This window comes from Mercenaria mercenaria, chromosome 12, assembly GCF_021730395.1.
Source record: "Mercenaria mercenaria strain notata chromosome 12, MADL_Memer_1, whole genome shotgun sequence".
In the NCBI taxonomy this organism is placed as follows: Eukaryota; Metazoa; Mollusca; class Bivalvia; order Venerida; family Veneridae; genus Mercenaria; species Mercenaria mercenaria.
Window position 1 is genome coordinate 72968791 of NC_069372.1, and position 21871 is coordinate 72990661.

General features: G+C 34.5%; 1 protein-coding gene across 1 annotated transcript in view; it reads left to right on the forward strand.

The window, feature by feature from the left end:
• Positions 1-7891: 7891 nt before the first annotated feature.
• Positions 7892-21871, forward strand: part of LOC123533535 (N-lysine methyltransferase KMT5A-like) — a 32662-nt gene continuing 18682 nt past the window's right edge. Inside the window, exons 1-5 of the mRNA XM_045315191.2 lie at positions 7892-8084; positions 13006-13127; positions 18922-19094; positions 20588-20760; positions 21615-21705. Coding sequence (XP_045171126.1) covers positions 13025-13127; positions 18922-19094; positions 20588-20760; positions 21615-21705 — 540 coding nt within the window. The 5' untranslated portion in view covers positions 7892-8084; positions 13006-13024. The remainder of the gene's footprint in view (positions 8085-13005; positions 13128-18921; positions 19095-20587; positions 20761-21614; positions 21706-21871) is intronic.

Here is a 21871-nt window from a genome sequence, read left to right on the forward strand (position 1 = left end):
CGAATAATATAATCCACTTGAATATAATCCAACACCATGAATATGAATCACTACCCCCTTCACACTTAATAAAATTATGTAGCTAATAGCACGTACAAAGTTATGAACTCCACTATTTTTCCGTGAAACTATCTTATCTCAAAATATTCATTAATACTTTGGTATTATTTTAAACACTATTCACTGCATCTTTTTTTTTTAATTAAGTATTTTCTAATTATTTAGTATTATGTTGTCTGAGTTGCATGATAATATACTTTTTATATAGTTTCTAATAGGTAAAATAACAGTTACAGCTTATCAGAGCCTTGTTTGAATAAGTTTGATGAGTAGTTACAGTCATGTGCTTCCCCATTTTCACTGTTAATTATAAGGTCTGATTTATGATTAACCTGAATACTTTTACTTATCTACTGAACAGTATTTAGTGGCCTTAATCTTATTATATGTATCTCATGCAGATATTTCATTGAGTATATTTCTAAGTATTCAAGCATTGGTTCTGTGATTTTAATGTCTAACATTGTATCTAAATGAGTGGCGTCTAACACTAATTGTGTAAGTTGTCCAGAAGTCAATTTCAAAATGTGTTCCATTGAAGTCTTAAGGATTGAGGTTATCTTTACAGCAAACTGTTCACGGGGCAAGTTAAATTTTTCACACTGGGCAATAAAATGTTCTCTGGTCTCTGGTTGTTTCATACATAAAGGACATGTTGGGTCTACTTGGTACTGATTAAACCTTGACCTATTACTCTGTAATATGTATGTTCCTGTTAAGAGTCTCGCCTTCAGTTCTGCTTTTTGTGCATCAAATATATTTGGTCTGACAGTAGAGTACACATATTGAGGTTTTCCAACTTTTAGAGTTAATGGATTAATGTACTTCAAAGAGGTTTTCGCACCAACACCATTCCTCCATTCTTCTTCGACCTTGTTGTTTATGGCTTTTATCAGCATAGCTTTCCAGGTTGCTTTATTGGGGGTGAACTGGATGATATCATAGATTGTCGGAAGTTTGTAGTAAATTAGAAGTTTTCTTGCTTTTGAAAAGATACTGCTTGATTCAATATGTTTAACAGCGAGCTGTCTCATTGCTATGTTGTACTCTATAGTATCTGGAGTTGCCAGGATGGAGTATACAAGATTAAGTAAGTTCTTGTCCAAGATGTTCTTTACTGGTACAATACCCAAAAGGGCAGTGGTTACAATATTTGCTGTTCTTTGTGGAATATGTTGTATATGCTTTAATGTTTTGATTTCAATTTTTTTCCAGTAGATTTACATCTGTTTTTGTAAGAGGTAAAGTCTCTAATCCATATGTGAATCTAGGAACAACATATGTGGTCCATAGATGAGCTTTAACTTTCTGGGATACGCCATTCTTTCCATGGCATCCAGCACCTAATAGAGAATAAACTGTCCTTCTTCCTGTATCTATTTTCTTTTGGATGTTAGCTTTGCCATCTTTTTTCCTAGTTACACCCAGATGTACAGTTTTGTCAGTAATTTCAATTTCTTTTCCTTGTAATACAAGTTTTACTATATTTTGTTTAGAGTTATACTGAATGACTGAGCTTTTCATTGGGTTGATCCTATATCTGTTCTTGTTACTGTATTCTTCAACATTTTTAACCATATTACCTAATTCAGTGTCATTATTGGATATGAGTGCTAAATCATCTGCACATGTTGCGTGTGAAATTTTCGTTATGCCAATACGTACACCATTAAAGTTGTTTTCTAATTGTTTGAGTAGAGGATTGTTGTATCTCTTATAGTGTCCTGCAGAAAGAACTCCACCTTGTCTGACTCCTTGAAGCAGGGGAAACTTATATGAGAGGTCACTACTCCATTTGACTATTGAGGTCATATCTGTATAAAAGTCTTTAAGTAAAAGCCAGTCAGCACCTTGAATTCCATCAAAATAAAGTTTATGCAATAAAATTTCATGAGATACGACGTCAAACGCTTTCTGTGTGTCGAGAGTGGTTAAGAGCGTCTTTATTTGCCTTCGTTTCAAGTTGACATTCCGTTACAAGAAGAGCTGATATCAGACTGGATTTTCCTTTTGTGAATCCATACTGTAACTCGGATTGAGTTTTACTTAAGATTTGGTCATGTCTGTCCGCTAGTATTATTTCAAGGACTTTCGAAGCTACCGGTGTGACAGAAATTCCTCTGTAGTTTGCAGGGTCATCATTTTCCTTTCTTGAAAACTGGAGTAAGGACACCTACTTTAAGAATACTTGGGATCTGTTTAGTTTCAATGATTTTGTTTATTATTTGTTGTAGAGTCTGAATTACTACATCCTCCCCAAATTTTAAATGTTCTGCTGTGATTCCAAAGATATCAGGGGCTTTGTTGTTGTTAAGCTTGGTTATAGCACTTTTTATTTCTTGGTAGGTTACCGGCTTCATGTCATTTTGTCTGTTTTCACAGATTTGTTGAATTAACTTTATTTCCTCACTGATTTTATTTTTATATTCTTCATTGAAGTTTACATCTGTGAGGGGTGCAGTAAGATTCTGAAAGTAGTCTGTCCATGCTTCAGTAATTTTCTCATGATCATCAATAGTTTGTCCATCAATAGTTAAAATTTCAGTTTGCATTTCAGAAGTTGCTCTCTGTTCTTTTATCAGTTTATAAAATGTTTTATCATCCCCTTTGGAATTCATGATTTTTTCTAGTTTCTTAAGTTTTTGCTTGTTGAATACTTGTCGTTGTGCCTTCCTTAGCAGCCTTTTTTTGCTGTTATCATTGCATTACGTTTTTTATTCTTTGGTTTCTTCGGACAGCCATCTTTCTTCCATTCCCACCATGCTCTTTTGCTGTTCTTTGAAGCATCTTTTACAGTTTTGTCATAACATTTAATGTTTTTTCGTTTCTTGTTAATGCTTCTACTAGGTATACTCTTTTCCTCTGCGATTTTAAGCGTAGTATTGAAATGATTGATTCTATTTTCAATGCTTTTATTAATGTTACCTTCATTTTCTTTCAGAAGTTCCTTAGTAATTTCTTGATACATCACTATGTCACATTTTTGCCATTGTGGTTTTCTCTGTTTTACCAAGTTTTTCTTATGTCTTTTTTGGAAAGAGGGATTCAACTGAGCGATTAGGCTTACGTGATCAGACGTATTAAGGTGCTGATCTGGATCAACTTTAACTGAGACTGTAACTTCTACGGCTTTATAATTCAACAAAATGTAATCTATTTCAAATTTGTCAAGACCATTTGCATGAATGAAGGTAGGTTGGCCGTTTTGTTTTACATACATGTTATTCTCATGGACAAATTTCTTTAAAAGTTTGTCATGTTCATTTTCTGGATTTCGCGATAGAGAAGAATTGAGATCACCACATATGAGTACAGTGTGAGTATTTGTAAATTTTTGCACTACCTCAGAAAATTCATCAAGAGTTGCTTGAAATTCACCTTTGGTAATATTGCCTCTAGAAGGCATATATACACTAATTATACAGAGAGCAGGTTCTGTTTCTAATTCAAGAATAGTTAATCGTCTTGCCCATCAGGTTTTTTCGTACATTTAATGTTCCAGTCAGTTCTGTATATTACTGCGGTTCCTCCGTAACCCCTTGGGACTGGTATAGGTGGAATAGGGTTATTTTGTCAACTACTTTGCTGTGCGCAGCATGACTGTCAGAGACTGAGTCCAAATATTTTAATTCAAAATTAAATAACCAATGTTCCTGTAAACAAATGACGTCATGAGTTTCTAAAAGTTTCTGTAAGTATGCACTGTTGCTTTTTACATTCTTTATATTGAGTGTTGCTATTGGTATGTTTTGCTGTTCTTCTGGGGGTTCCGATTTATTCTTGCTGTTGCTCTGCCATGGTCCAAAAAATCCTGAGAGTCTGCACCCTTAACTGGTGAATTTTCTACATAAATTGGTTCACTAGATACCAAATTTACCTGTTTAGTTTTTTGTACTTCATCACTAATCGCCTTTGAGTCAAGAAATCTTACTTTTTTTGGAGTAGAATGAAGATTTTGTTTCTCTCTCTAGGTCTTTTCAGTTTTTCTAATAGTGGCTGTCCAGTTACCATTTCAGCCATTGAAGGTTGTTTCCTGTTAACGTTATTCTGGCTTTGTGCAGAATTTAGTGTCTGATTATTTAGATTTTGCTTTTCTACACTATGTGTGTCAGGTTGTGGTTGCGAAACGTTGAGTATTGGAGGACAGATGTTGTACTGGCACTTGTGGAGGTGGTGGCGGAGGTTGTGGGTAACTGTTCCACGGCATCCTACATGCATACTGATAATTCGGTGGTGGTGGAAAATTACATTGTGTCCACATCGGCGTATGAAGATATGGTGGTGTGATCCATCCTTGATTAGTTACCATGCTCATCTGTTGTGTGATCTGTTGTTGTTGCATCTGCATTAATCTCTGGGAAGTCTCTAACTGCGCCATTCTGGAAGTCATTTCCAGATTATTTAGTTTTTCTAGAATATACTTTGAATCATTATTATAAATGTTAGTATTTGCTGATTCACAAGTTTCAATTTTCTTAGTAAAGTTCTGAGGGGGTTTTGCACAGTTATGTTTTAAGAGGTCATTAGTTTGTTCAAGTTCAGTAATTTTTGTCTGGAGTGTTTTTATGATATTAGCCGCATGCTCAACTTGTTGCCTCAATTCCTGTACTTCGCCATCAGTTTTTTGTTGTTGTTCTTTTGGGTTGTTTATGTTGTTTATTTATTTATTGTTTTGTTGTTACTACTTTTTACAGTCAATATATTTTTTCTGCAGTCTTCATTTACATTTTGTTCTATTTCAAGATTCTCATCTTTTTCATCTTCCCTTGAGATGTTAACTATGTTTTCTTGTAATTGTTGCTGGGGAGGGTGGTGTTCTAACTCTTCCTCAATTACTGGTCTAATTTGTACGCTTGTTTGATGGAGCTGTTCTTGACATTAATCCTCACAAACTTCTCTTATAGCATGTTCAACATTCTCTGGGTTTAATAAAGAGTTAATATGGTTGTGTTGTGGAGATAGATATTGTACATTTGAAAGTGTCAGTTGGCGACATCATACACAGTTGTAGGGTTCTGAATCTTCATAAAACATCATAAGTTCATCATCTATTTGTTCACACTTATTGTGATACCATCTTGAGCAATTATCACAGCATATACCTTCTGAGGAGACAGGAATCTTGCAGTGCAGGCAGAACTCAGGATCCCCTAAATCTTCATCATTGTCATCAAACACATCTGTTGTGCCAGTTGGTATTTGTCTTGGGTTTTCCAGCTGATCACTAGTCATGCTGGTACTGCTACATGGAATTTATGCATTTTCAAGTAGGCATCGATCAATCATTGCAGCTATATGATGATCTAAATTGGTCATAGATGGGTTACTTTTACTATCTCTAGAACTTCTGGCAGGATATCGTCTTGGAAAACACTAATGTGTCTCCCGTTGATCAGAAGTGAGCATTGGGTATTGTATAGATTTACTGTAAATTTTAGTTTCTTTCCTTTTGTTCCATTTTGAAGTTTGTTATATGCACGTAGCATGTGTTCAGGTTTATTTCCTAGCACATCAGTGATTTTTTCCTCTTCAAAAAAGATAGTGTACTTGTCACATATTGTTTTTATATTTAAGCAAAGCAACTGACTCCTCAAGAGTTCATAGCAACCAGCACTACATTCAATCTTGATTTGACGACCACTATATTTGGGTATTATATTAACGAAGGGTTTTTACACGCCAATCTTTTCTTTTGAATTGATTTTGCAATGTTCAGCTTGAAATTACGAGTGGAGACTCGCTGTCCTATATTGTCTATTTCTACAGACTGCTCTGCAATTGAGTTTCTTACGGATACTGCCATGATTAAGTATATACTTTTTTATAATTATTAAAATGTTAAAAACTTTTCAGTAAAAAAAAATAATAAAATAGCAGTATTGCACGACAATCAAAGTTCAAAGTTCTGCGAGTTTTCTACTTTCTTTAAACTTGCACTTTTATATCGCCTTAAACTCACAAGTCAAGTTTTCATTAAACAGTCTTTTAACTAGTTTTACTAAAGTTTGTATGAAAAATAAAGTAACAATGTTGCATGGACAGTCAACATTCTATGAGATTATTGTGCTTGCACTTTTATATTGCCTTAACATCACCTGTCAATTTTTTCATTAAATAAGTCTTTTAATTCACTGACAAATGTAATTTTCTTGCAATTTCTATTAAAATGTTTTTAATAACAGTTCATTTTAATGGGTTTACACACGAGTCTGTACTCATCTATCTATAGCACCGACTATTTCTTCAATTCTTTGGTGTACACTATGAAATTTTACTTGCAAGCTTACTCGTGCTCACTATATACGTTCATATTAAAAAAGAAGTTTCCCTTCTAAAATCATCATAAAAGTCTAGATAAAACGTGGGATTCTTACTAATACTAGAGTGGTGGAACCTATGCTCGCGGTATTTTGTACATATATTATCTTTTTAAGAAACAAGAAAAAATTATTATTTCGATTTGCCTATACAAAAACATAAAGTTATCCTCCTATTATCGAAACATATTGTTGATGTGCGTCATCACGTGACTTAGTCGTCTCGTGAGCTATCGACACGGCATAAGTGAAAAAGTGAAAATTCGCCCTGAAGGGAACCTATGCTGGCGGTATGTTTTATCTATTAAACTAAGGGCGAAAAAAAACATTCAGCAGGCTAAAAATGAACAAACAAGCATATGCGAATATAATATTTAGAACATTACTCATTTATTATGTGAAAAACAAAAGAAATGAGGATAAAATTTAGTATGTGCCTCTATGTGTATATTTCCCTTACAGAAATGGAGTCACTATTAGGAAAAAGCTTATAAACGTATAATAATGTTATATAAAAACAGAATGTTCAAGTATTAATGATTCAAACAACGACCGTGAATAACTCACTAATGTTTCCGACACTTCTTTTGTGTGTAGGAAAATTACTCCTCCCTACATCTCAGAAAAAGCCATTTGGACTTTGTCAAAATACTAAGCTCAACATCGATCTTTTCATGGTTCGACAGGCACTCGTAGTGTAGCCAGGCGTCACATTCATCACATCTTGCTCTTAAATGTATCTTACATCTGACTGTAATGCATGATTTCTAAAAAACTAAATTTAGTTGGGTTATTTTGACATATTTGTCTGAGATTTGTGCGACGGATACAGATTGCGTAAAATGTATCGGCTGCTGTATACGTCACGTGAGCGGCACGCGCGGCTATCGCTACGTTTGTTGTAAAGGCATTTCAACACTGGTCGGTGTTGAACATAGCATGATGAAATATTTTTATCTGTGCTTCTGCAGAGAGCGTATTCATCGAAATACCGCGAGCATAGGAATACCGCGAGCATAGGTTCCACCACTCTAGTAAAATGCAAAGTTAATGTGGGAACTTAATTATTCTCTTTACACTTAAATAAAATTAAAGTCTTTAAAAGATCGGAGTTTTTCCTAAAACTGTCATGGCCGCCAGACCACGTCACTTTTTCTGGAGTTTATTTTTCCGATTATTCCGTTCTTTCTTTCGGTTACACCCTTTTCAACCATTCACTCTTTACTGCGAGAGTTCCTTTCACCTTGCCATACCAGTATATCATATAAAATTATTATATACAGTTTAAAAATTCTGGTTGAAATCATTAGACACTAAAAACACGTCTTTCCTTCACCAATCCCACATCACGTGATTTAACCATTTAACCAGTTCGCTACATATATGATCTTTTCGACTTTTAATCCTACTTATGTTTTCGCTCGATCTTCCAAGTACCAGTCTGCTTTTTTTTCAAAAACAGTAAGCGAAATAATTTTGTAACATTTAATATTGTGTTTGTAAGTGATTGTGTTGATAAAAAGTACTTAGAAAATTATACAAACGAAGGAAACATGGTTACCATTATGACAGCATTTTTGGTTTATGGTTTGCGTCTGGGAATCAACTGAAGCAGACTAGGGTCTGCCTACATGAATTTCAAACTTTTTTGGACCAAAACGAACGCTTACATGTTAAACCGGCTCGAAAGATAACTTGAAACATTACGTAATTCTTCGACAAAGTTTTCATTGTTTTCGCATAGGGAGTATTGAAATTCTTGCTGTGCTGGTATTTTATATTGGAAGTGTCTAGCAGTCCAGTAACCAGGTCTAGGAAAGTGAACAGATTATCTGTAAATTTTCGATCTGTAAATTTACAGATTTTGTGTATCAAAATCTGGAACAACTGATACGGGGACTGGAAACAGGCATTTATCTTATCTGATGCTGTCGTCCAATCGAAGCGTATGCCGTAGGTTATTCTGCTATTACTCAAACACTTACGCCTTACAGTTTAACTCGTCCTTTCAGTGAAAATCTGGGAAAGCATTTGTTGAATTTTTTGTTGAAAACAAAAGTTCTGCCATGAAATTATTGCCTGCATCTGTTTTTAAATGGAAAATATCTACATTAATGTTACTTTTCGCCCTGTGAAAATGGCTAAATCTAGACTTGTCTTACCCAGAGAGAAAGATGTCGTTTTTTACATGATATTTGCCTTGTTGATTCAGAGTATTTAGAATAAAAAAATTAGGACATATTTTAATGAAAATAGCAAGTCAAAACTGTAAACTGTTGCCTGAAAATATTTGTTTATGATATTGCTCTGTTCTTCACCATTTAAATGCGTGTTAAACCTAGATGATATTCTGCAGTTTTATCTAAAACAGGGCTCTCGCGAGTGGGCGACTTGAGCGAAATAGGCGCTCTAGAACTTCAAACTTCGCTCAAATCTAACCTCAAAGCGAAATGCAAGTCGCCCGATTTTCTTTGATTTCCGCACTCACTAATTAGTGCTACCCGGACTGTTGACAATTTGCACGGTGTCATATCGAGTGCCGAATACACAAACACACGCCGGGAGCATAATTTAAGCTCCGCCTACTTCAGGTACTTGCGAGATTTTCCCCGAGAAGTGTGAAAGCGAATCAAATTATCCGATACACCTCGTTGATTGTGTTCAGCCAATTAGCGTCGCGTTTACATCTTTGACACTTCGTTCTTAATTGTCAACATGTTTGAGTGCAAAAAGCAAAGTTTTTTTAAAGAATCTGCTGATTAACCATGCGATTAATTGGAATTTGGTACACAATTATTTGTTATCTATGATAAAAGAACGACATGTAATGTATAAACTATGTTTAAATTGACTTCCATCGATGAATTTATTTGAATATGTATTTCTAGATTACTCAGTTTACTTTCAGTTTTATTCGAGTGAGATACTGACATTCCTCGGTGAATGACTCGGTGTTAATAATAAACACTTCATACAAGATATAACCAAAATTCGGCGGGTTACATTTACAGAATCGGCTTGAATTTTGAAAACGACTTTTTTCAGAATTTTTTAACGAAACAATAACCACTGTATGGGAAATGATCTAACTAAGAAAATGAATGGTCACATCAATACTTTTTATCAAGAACATTACAGCCACCTTTCAAATCACTCAACATCATTGCAGTAGGAAAAGTCTTCCCACTTCTCCCTAAAGTCTCCTCACTTCTCCCTAAATCAGCTTGAGGGAGAAGTGACTTCTCCCAAAAAATTGGACCTAGCTAGACCCCTGTAAAAGTTCGGAATACTAAATGTAACTTCGTTGTCTGCCTTTTTTAAAAAAAATATTGTTATTTTAATTTAAATACATTGTATTTTTCACACATCAGTTTTAAGATTAAATTTATTAAACTAATTTTTGGAGTTTAAACAACAATTTCGTTTGAAACATTCCCTATGTTCAAGAAGAATGTTTGTTTCTGTATGTAGAAATCTGACATTATAAACAATAATTATAATTATGTCCCTACAAGATTAAGCAAAGTGTCAGCTTTCTGTTATTTTCCATTTTTTTTATTCAAATCCAACAAAAATCGGCCCTTTGATAAAGGTTTGAAGTTACGTGGTAAAATATTTCTTCAGGGAAGTGAGCTCGAGTTAATTCATAATAATTAAGCATATCACCACATGCAGTCGCATGCTGTTTTTGCGTCAGAATCCCTTTAGATCAATCTCTGATCATCTAATTATCGCCACTTAACATGTGACTGGTAAACCCTTTGAACAATAAGTGTTATAGCTCCATGATTAACATGAGGTAATATGCTAATTATGCGCTAATTGATAGTGGCGAAAACAAAATATCGATCGCTAACGACTGGCCGATATTTACAGGTATGGACGACAGCATAGTACAGATAAATGTATTGATTTATACGGAGTTTCTACTCCCCGTATTAGACCTTCCTGATCAAAATTGATGAAATTACATTTATCCCCAAAACCGCAGCTTGAAATTAATTGGTTTATTTACAGTATGCACAAATCATTTGTGAGTTTCAGCCATTTTTATTGACTTTGATTTTTGGTATTTTCTAAAGAATCAAAGTCACCAGAAATGACTGAAAGTTACAATTGACCTTTATTTATCCATTCCATAAGTAAATAAATTAATTTCAAGCTGCAATTTTGAGTCCAAACTTGTATGATTTTAGAAGTTTTCAAACACTTGATCTGTAAATTTATACTCAAGAAATCTGTGAAATTATAGATTATCTGTAAATTTACAGATGATCTGTTAATATACCACTTTCCTAGACCTGGTAACCTAGCCTGCGTTGCTCAGGGGATTTTCTAGCCGTCCGGTAAATGAATAAGTGAAGATTTTATATAGTTTTAAATGTTATTTATTTAAGATATCAATATTTATCTGATTTTTCAGTCGATAAAACAAATGAGATCATGTTTGTATAAAAATCCGTTGATATTCTATATTTATGATAAAACATTGATCGCCGAACGACCATGTTATTTTGTAAAAAGTGATGTTTTTCTAACACTGTAACAGATTACACTTAACATGCTTAAATTGTTAAAACACAAATTTATATATATTTATGAAGAATGGAAAGCTTATAAAACAAGCAATTAATTAATTAATTTTGACCATTATTTCGAAATAAAATGGATTATTTATGAGAATACAGGCTGACTTGGCTTATTCGGCCCGAATTGTTAAGTTATCCTGACACTAATATCATGAGTAAAAATAACATTTTTGAGTATTAAGTTTAGTTTCTGATGCAAAGAATAATTTAAGTCTTTATTTAAATGCATAAATGATGCATTTTAGCTTGTCAAAACTTATTTGCTTGAATGTGTATATTTTATGTCCTTAATTACTTCAAGTTAAATCCCTATATAGGCTATAATCAACATTATTTCCTAAACATTGCCGAATCATCCAAAATATATGGTCATTATTGACTGTTAATTCAAAGTTTGTGGTCCGAATCTGCCAAAATATATGGTCATTATCAACTTTTATGCAAAGTATGTGGTCCGAATCCGCCAAAATATTTGATCCGAATCAGCCATGGTCCCAATTAGCCTGTTTCCAATTATGAACGCTTAACTACTGTTTTTCTAAAAGTTTTGAACATCACACTGCCGCTATTGAAATTAAATGTTATTTAAAACAGTTATTCACTAAGAAGGTATTTGAATATTAAAATATGAAAATTGCAAGTATTTCAAAAATGTTTTAATTTTGAAAATCTAGTGAAAAAAAATGTTAAAATTTAAAAATTCCGTTCCAATAACAGCCACCAGATGAACAGATTTTAATGAGTGATGTCACGGCGATCTCGCCATTATTGGTTTCGGCAAACTTTTGTTTTATCGGCTGAATAATGCAGTGATTTACAGGGTTCCCGCGCTATACGGGAAAGTGGGAAAAGTCCGTGAATTTCAAAAATTGACTCCCGGCCGTGAAAACTCCGGGAATTTGGCGAAAGAACGGTAAAGGTACGGGAAAATACCGGGAATTATCCCATTTTGCTAAGGGAAGTAATTCATGATTCAAAATGGCGGACAACAACATGTCATTTCAATTTCCTTTTTCGAAAATACCGATGTTTTCGTGGTTGATGAGCCTATATAGGTAGCTATGCTTGAATTTTTAAACAGTAATTTTAGGCTTTCGGTCATTTTTGTGTCGATTTTTAAGAAGCCCTGTGAAATTCCGATTATTTTTCGAGAACAATTGTGAAAATCGTGATTAGTGACACACTTGAATTCAGTGATCAAACATCAACTTGACTGAAAATAATTTAATTGCTAGAAAAAAATGTAGATGGCACCAGAGGTGTAGTTATTATGAAGGAGTTGATTAATTCTTCACAACATGCTAGACAAGTAAATGATTCATAGTTTCCTTGAGAAACAAAAGCTTGAGGACAGTAAGGAAACAAAATGAAAAAAAAAAGATAAAAGAAAATTTGCAGAGCCTGTATTTATTAAGTAGAAATTTTTAAGCAATATTGGGCCATCATGGCCCTCTTTTCTTATATTTTTACACTGAATCTAGAAAAATTGACGGGAACGTACAACCCGATATGTCGTACAGAGGTCCTTGAAAATTGCAACAAGGTCCTGGAAAAGTCCTTAAATTTCATAGACGAAAAAGTGTGGGAACCCTGGATTTATTGTAAATCTTTAGTATGTATTCACACAAATTTTTTTTTGCAGATAAGTATCGATATCTTTTAGTAAATAACATTAAAACTATATAAAATCATTACTTATTCATTACAAAATCTATTACCGGACAGCTAGAAAATAGGTAGAACACAGGCTAGGCGTCCGGTTACCAGACGGCTAGACACTTCCTTTTATATTTGCATGTCTTAAATAATTTGTTTGCAGTGGATAGGGGGTCCGGTCCATTCATTTGCAGCTAATATCATCAGGTCTGGTCCATTCTTACGACAGGGAGATACCTAGGTACGACACTATCAGAGGACCTCTCCTGGAAGCCCCATACTGCCAAGAATAAAATAAGCTAAATTCATGTTTTTCTCAGGATTGAATGATTAAAAACTGATATTTACTGAGTTATTACGTTCGAATTTGTTTTCTTTGACAGACCCTCAGTATTGTGCAGAATGGCCTCAAGTGCACTAAATGATTCAAAGATCACAGATTATTTCCCGCCAAGCCCCTCACTAGATGATTCTAAATGTGAACATTCTGCACAGAAAGAGGAAGGTAAGAAAACATATTTGTAAAATCTTGATTGATGGCAGTCAGTCCTTATGCAGGTTTATCCTTCAACAGGTCAGTATTCTGTTCCACTACTTCCCAGCTGATAAAAACATTACTTTTGCCCCATTTGTGGCAGAGAAACTTAACCAAAAAGTCAGGCAATATACAGGTTTTGTTTACATTTCTGTCAAGTGCTGGTCTGGTACTGTTTTGTAGGGGTGGGCGATATACCGCGGTAGACCGGTTATTGCGATGTTTTTTCCGACGATACGATATTGCGATATGATTTTCGAATACCGGTTATTTTATAACATTAAGTAACACTAACGTAAACCATGAAGATTCACAAAAAAAATCCTTTTCTTGCCAGCACGATTCAACTTTGTTTTCATTTTTCTCCTTTCATTTCTGGTGCAGGTAGCAGACTGGGCTACAGCTATTTTACGGACCCAATTCCACATAATAAAACCAATAAGAAAATTTAGATAAATATAATTTCGTATTTGTCAGCGACTCATTAGTAATTTTTCTATCAACTAGAATTTATTATTCATACAACAGCTATACCACTTTCCTCGTTTATAATCGGTGAATTGAGCAACCTGTGTTATATGATTGTATTCGTAAACCAAATGCAGTGCCACACAATAAACTAAATAATATTTTGACGCAGTCTTCTTTCGCTTTTGAATATCCGGTAATCGGCGTCATAATCTAGTCAAAACTTTTTTCTTTTTTTTTTGTTTACTGGTATTTTTATTTATTGAGAAGGTCGTGTTGTTGATACTAGTCATTTTACTCATTTTTAATTGAATAAATTTGAAAAAAAAAAACAAAAACAGTATGATTCGTCACGATTTTGTTCATTAAATAACTGGTACAATATATCGCAGTATATTGCAATATCCACATACAATATTGCAATATATCGCAATACCAATTTTCGTGGCAATACCCACCCCTACTGTTTTGGCTCGACTACATGAAGTATATGGAGAGCTATCAAACTTAAAATAGTTATTCCTTATCATCACTCACCAGACATGGGGCTGATTACTTTGAAAAGTAATCGATTATTAAGACATTTTTAGCTCACCTGTCACAAAGTGACAAGGTGAGCTTTTGTGATCGCGTGGCGTCCGTCGTGCGTGCGTGCGTGCGTGCGTGCGTAAACTTTTGCTTGTGACCACTCTAGAGGTCACATTTTTCATGGGATTTTTATGAAAGTTGGTCAGAATGTTCATCTTGATGATATCTAGGTCAGGTTCGAAACTGGGTCACGTGCGGTCAAAAACTAGGTCAGTAGGTCTGAAAATAGAAAAACCTTGTGACCTCTCTAGAGGCCATATTTTTCATGAGATCTTCATGAAAATTGGTCAGAATGTTCACCTTGATGATATCTAGGTCAAGTTCGAAACTGGGTCACGTGGGGTCAAAAACTAGGTCAGTAGGTCTAAAAATAGAAAAACCTTGTGACCTCTCTAGAGGCCATATTTCTCAATGGATCTTCATGAAAATTGGTCAGAATGTTCACCTTGATGATATCTAGGTCAAGTTTGAAACTGGGTCATGTGGGGTCAAAAACTAGATCAGTAGGTCTAAAAATAGAAAAACCTTGTGATCTCTTTAGAGGCCATATTTCTCAATGGATCTTCATGAAAATTGGTCATAATGTTCACCTTGATGATATCTAGGTCAAGTTCGAAACTGGGTCACGTGCGGTCAAAAACTAGGTCAGTAGGTCTAAAAATAGAAAAACCTTGTGACCTCTCTAGAGGCCATATTTCTCAATGGATCTTCATGAAAAATAGTGAGAATGTTCACCTAGATGATATCTAGGTCAGGTTTGAAACTCGGTTACGTGCGGTCAAAAACTAGGTCAGTAGGTCTAAAAATAGAAAGACCTTGTGACGTCTCTAGAGGCCATGTTTCTCAATGGATCTTCATGACAATTGATCAGAATGTTCCTCTTGATGATATCTAGGTCGAGTTCGAAACTGGGTCACGTGCGGTCAAAAACTAGGTCAGTAGGTCGAAAAATAGAAAAACCTTGTGACCTCTCTAGAGGCCATATTTTCATGAGATCTTCATGAAAATTGGTGAGAATGTTCACCTTGATGATATCTAGGTCAGATTCAGAAGTGGGTCACGTGCCTTCAAAAACTAGGTCATTCGGTCAAATAATAGAAAAACCTTGTGACCTCTCTAGAGGACTTATATTTTTCAATGGGTCTTCATGAAAATTGGTCAGAATTTTTTATCTTGATGATATCTAGGTCACATGTGCTCAAAAACTAGGTCACTATGTCAAATAATAGAAATAACGACGTCGTACTCAGTTCAACACTAGGTCATGTGGGGATAGGTGAGCGATTCAGGACCATCATGGTCCTCTTGTTTAATAATCATTATTAATTGATTAACAGACCAATTTCTATTAATCGATTAAATTATTAATCAATAACCCAAAGTAATCATGCAGAATGAAACATAAATCATATATATATATAACACAGTGACAAAGTATATTCATCGAAGCAGTCAGCTAGAGTCAAATGGTTCTTCACGCATATATAGTTCAAATGTGTTTGTTGCATTTGATCTTGGAGGCGTTGAAATGTCTTATCACTCAGCCTGCAGCGTTCAGATTGAAAAAAACTTTCCAGTGACTGATATTGAACAGCCGTTCAACAATGGCACAAATATATTTTCAGGTAAAAGAATAACAAAGGCAGACATCCCAACTCTCCCGATCCGATCGGGTTTCTCCCGATTCTGGTTGTAAAACCCGATCACCCTCGATCAGAAGTCTCAATCTCCCGATTAAAAAAAAAAACAAAAAACAAAACAACATAAAAACACCAAAATTATGAAATAATCCGCTTCTTTGCGCCTATCTGATACTGTATCACTACTGACGAGTCTGTAAACCACAGCTTTCGGATATTTTCGCACCTTATTCTACCCGTGCTGATTATTGTTTATAACACGATTTAACAAAGCCAGGTGTTGATTAATGTGTCACAGTTGAAATTAAAATCCAAACATTAGATATCTAATTAAATTCAATCAAATTTAGATTAGAAATTATACTAGCTTTACCTTTTTCTGTAACTTTTTGAAATCGAAAGTAGATGGTCGCCGAGTCAACCTGCTAGGTTTTAAAAACATTTCTCTTAAAATCATTTTGATAAGAGGAAATGTCATGGTAAATTTTAATATCACTTACTATCAAATGCTGTTAAACTGTCATTGCATCATAACAATTTGTCAAACACATCCTTTTAACTGGAGATTTAGGCAAATCTACGAAAGTGTAACAACACCCGGACATTCAATTTTGGATAACAGGATTTTGATCAATAAAAGTATTTGAGCCAGGGGTTTTAAATACTGGTTGACAGGGATGAGAATCGAACAGTAAATTTTCTATTGCTTGAACTTTTATTTTTTTAGCTATATACATTTTGTTTTTACAGTTCTAACAGCTGTACTGTTTGTCATGTAAAATTCACCTGGGGAGTCTTCTTTCCAACAAAAGAAATAAAAGTGCAGGTTTAATTCTCAGTGGTGTTTTGAATTTAGACATAGTGCTTAAAGTGCCATAACTATTTAATTTTGCACAGAAGGCTTCATGTATTATTGTTCCAAAACATTAAAAATGCATGAATAATAAGATATAGACAAGTGAATTTTTTTAAGACTAGTGATTTTATAAGGGCAAATAAGTTTATATTATCATTAGATTTGTTAAAAGCTTCGTTATCATGAACATTATTACCGCGGTATAAAATCTCCCACTTGAACACCTCAATCTCCCACTTTGGAAAGCAAAAACTCCCACTTGGCATTCAGAAAAAGTTGGGATGTCTGCAAAGGACTAAACAGTGTTGACATCTGAGGAAGATTAGTATACATGAATGTACCTTTTAATCTGTGTTGGTTGTTAGTTCCACTATCTTATCTTACTCTAAGAATGTACCTTGAATAGACTAGTGTTAACTAAACTTACCAAATCATGGTCACAAGCTAAGAGCAATTATGAAATTCAGTCTTTTTATATTTCTTGAATAAATAGGGTGTCTTTTTCCCCATAATAACTTTACTAACTTGTAAATCTCCATACAAGTTATTGTATGGTGATTTAAAACTGTGCCCCTGAGGCAAAGTCCAGGCATATGTATGAAATTGGGTACGCCTAAATTAGGTGATAATTGTCAATATCCTGAAAGTGTAATCTTCTAACCATACTTGTTAATTGCTACACATTTATGACCACAATGCTGTACATTATAAGGTAATGATCAGCCTCATATATAAACAAGTAATCATATATTAATTTTAAAATAATCATGCTTACAGCCAAATTTTCTTCATTAATCGATTAAATTATTAGTCAATCAGAAAAAAGTATGATTAATGATGATTGATGAAAAGTATTAATCGATTATTAATCATTACGATTACTTTAATTGATTACCCCATGTCTGTCACTGGCGTCATATAACACCAGGGCCATAACTCTAGCACCAATATTTTACGAATTATGCCCCAGTTTTGATGCACTTTTGCTCTACCGGGTTCACACAGACGTTGAAAAGTCCTTAAGTTTGATGCTCAAAACCCTAAAAAAGGGCACTCAAATTTTGAAAAATACTGCTTGCATTTTACCAGTTACTTCTTAACAAACTTTGTCATCAACTTGCTGCAATGTGCCACTTGTATACATCCATACTAGTGTATACAGGGCTCAACCTTAAAGACTGCCCTATTGCCCAGGGCAGGTACATTTGTAAAAGTGGAGTGCTGGCAGGCAAAAATTCATACTCAGTTGCCCGTTTGGCAAGTAAAATATATGAAAGATCCCAAGAAATACTTCTCAGACAATCATGTATTAGTCTCCTGTTTTTGTTTGCATTGTAATATCTCACCACATCACCATGTTACACTTGGGCAACAAAAAATGGGTTTGGGCAAGAAAAAAATAGTTGAAGTTGCCCAAAGGGCGAGCGTACCAGAGTTAAAGTCAAGCCCTGGTATAATGCATTTCATTGTGGTTTAGTGGAAAGTTCAGTTAAGCTGTGGTTTTACGGAAAGTGCCATTATGCATCATAAATGGAAAAAATCTGTGATTCAAAATTGTTGCACTTTTTGTTCTTGTTTAAATGTACATGTATACTCTCAAGAACTTAAGAAATACCTCATCCATATACTTATGGCAATTAATTAATTCATGAAACATGTACTCAAGTATTTTTTTTTAAAATCAACTGTAAATTCCTTTTATCCTTGGACAGACTGGTCAATTTGTTTATCTTTTAATGGTATAATAATAACTACTTCGCTATTCTTGTCTAGTGACGACAGCTGAGTCTATAGCATGAGCAGGAGTCACATTTCATTTAGCACAGACAAATTATCGCCTTAATATCCTTATCTATTCTGCATATTTTATAAATATATGCATTAAGATCTTCTTGGACAAAATTTTCCAGTGTATTTTAAGTTCTTGAGTGTATGTTTTTATTATTTTAACCTTTTAGTGACAAGGCGTTTGAACATTTCTTGTTTAGCAAATTATTGTTAACAAATCAGGAAATAATGAATGAATTTCAGATTGGAAAGCTACCAAAGTTCCACCTCAGTTACAGAAGTAAAAATGGCCTTGTTTACAATATGTCTTTCTCCCCAAGTGGGCAATTATTATTCAAGAATTTCCCAGTTTGGAATGTCAGAGGTTTCCCTGTGGCTTACCAGATAAAAAGCTTTGATGTTGTTATATTTTCTGCTGTTACAGTTTCTGATGTTGCCAGTACAAGAGTGTCAACAGACAATGATCAGTTATCTAACTCCTCAGTCGTGATCACACCAAAATCTTCTCCAGACAAGGACCAGACAGGGGACACTGAGGAAACAGCCAGCATCTCTAACAAACAAGGGGAGATAACTAAAGATCCAGAGTGCAAAAAGGTACACAGAGGCTGTTTTCTTACAGGAAAATAAAAATACAAGTTATTATATCAACAAATTAATGAAAAATAAATGGCTAGTGGCAGATTGGTTATAAAAACAGCAAGTAATAAATTACAGTAAAAAGGGAACCATGAGACACACTGCCAAGTTATGGCAAATTTATGAGACAAAAGCTGTTTTTACAAAAAAATGAATGTTCCTTTCAAAATTTGGTTGCTTTAAATGTAGTAAGTTGACACAATTTAAAATTAATTGTACACTATTGAAGAGTACAGAACTAATGTCAGAGAAGCCTACATTGGGTTCAGATATAAAATCATTAAAATACCTTAACAGACAAAATCATTATGGCAGAACCTTTGGTAGATGTCCTGTTGTATGCATCCTCTAAATATTTGCTTTGATTTTCTTTGTCTCATAAAATGATGAGGTAGTTGCTTTGATGTGCCTCTTTGTAGCTCATCACTTTACTTAAAAAAGATACCCATTGTACTCAAATTTCATATTCGTAAATATGAACAATTTCTACTGATCCATGTAAACATAAAAGAAACATGTAGAGGTAGACCCTAAAATTTTCAATGATAGAAATACATTAAATAAAGTCTAGAAATTGATTTCTAAGTCCTTGAAATTACCAAAAATGATATTACAAAAATGAAATTTATGATAGTTTTGTTAATATCAATAACAGAAGTTTTGATATTTAATTTAAAGTTGTAATCTGCAAAGAATGACAACTCTTGCCTTGGGCCAGTACTTACAAGCAGAGATCTCCCTTGCAATTACACAGTTGAGTGGGAAATGAAATTGGTTTTAGACACAATATCATACGTTTTTGCACAACAAAAACATGTAGGATTTATTCTATTTACATGATTTACCCTTTAAAATCTGCTTCATATGATTTTGTCAGTTTACTTATGGTATAAAATTAACTTTTAACAAACCGATAATAAAATGAAATACCTGAAAGTATTTCATAGTGCAGATAATATAGTTTTGCTTGTAACAGTAGAAGCACTTTTGTAATGTAATACAGAACAAGTAGGATTAGAAAGGTGATGGAACGTTTTACTTTGAGGTAACCAGAATTCGACTTAAAAGGTACTTTGTTTACGTCTTTTGAGGATGGGACATAAAAATGTCTTCAAGAATAGCAGGAATTTTAGATGAACGAGTTTGATATATCAAGTTTCAACTGTATATTTGATGAGGATGTTCTAGAATCAAGTTGTAATTTAATAATTAAGTAGTGAAAGTTGAGCATAGTGAATCTTTTACCTTTAGCCTGCTGGCGGCAAGTGATTCTGCCTTTGCGACCAGTGCAGACCAGTGTGCAGGCTGATCATAGTCTGCACTGTTTGCTACTCAGTCAGTAAATTTTTAGTGAACACCCCTTTGAATAATAATTTGTACTGCCCAAATTGAATAACGGACCAGTCCATTTTAGAAATATAGCAGGGTAAAGGATAAGTTTGTATTTTCAGACATTGACAAAGAAATTAGAGCAGGAAGCAGAGAAAGACCTGCAGAGACCGAAGTCGAGGAAGAAAGGACGGAAAAAGAAACAGACAAGCAAACAGACAGATACAGGGAAAACCGACGTTACAAACAATGACACAACAAACAGTCCAGCAAAGCCTAAAGCTCCGAGGAAAAAGTGAGTGGCAGAATCAACTCTTGTCACAGTTAGAAACCAAATATAATGAAAAAATGAATGGTGAACTACTGAGCAGGAAAATATTGAAGGTTATTATGTCGAGAGGACAAATAAGGAGAAAGAAAAACTTATTAAAGTTTTTAGCTCACCTGAACATGGAGTGCTGAAGAGCTTTCAGGATTGTTGAAAGTCTGTTTTTCATCCATCCATCTTCCATCTGTTTGGTTGTAATTTCTTTCAAGAACATCTCCTAAAGCACCTAGCCAGTTTCAACCAAACTTCATAGGCTGTTCCCTTTCTGATTCCTTCAAATCTAGTCATCTTTGCAGAATTCTGATTGCCAGGGCAGCCAAAAATGAAAACTTTAAAAATCTTCTGAGAAGCTGCTGGCCCTGATTTAGAAGTAATTTCACAGATATGTTCCTTTTGTGACACTGTACCAAATTCTTTCAGCTCATTATGTTTCAGAAAAAAAGATGGCTGCCAGAGGGCAGAGCTAGTTTTCCCTTACATGGCTATATTGAAAACTGAATATCATCTCTGAAACATCTGGCCCAATTTCAATCTTATTTCACAGCTATGTGCCTTACGTGACCCTGTACCAACTTCCTTCAAATCATTCTTCTTCATTTATACATGTGTGGCTGCCAGGGGGCAGGGCTAGCTTTCCCAGTAACTTTGAACATTTTCTTCTGAAACTGATGGTACAATTTCAAAATAATTTTACATCAATGTTTTGTTAGTGACCTACGAAATTCATTCAGATCAGTCTGTTTCATTAAAAAAACGTGGTTGCCAGGGTGCGGGGCTAGTTTTTCCTATATAGCTGTATGTAACATATTGTGATATTTCAGGAAAACAGAAAGTGATGGTCTGAAGAACACGCTGGTCACAGATTACTTCCCAGTAAGGAGGAGTGACAGGAAAAGTAAAACGGAGCTCCAGGTACACTTCAGATACTTCGTATAGAATAAATGTAACTTGGCTGTGAATCATGAGTAAATGAATGCCACTTAAGGCAGGAAACTGGCCCAGTGTGCTCACCCAAATTTGAGGCTCAACAAGATGTGGAATATGGATTTTCACCACTACAGTCATTTTAGAATTATAT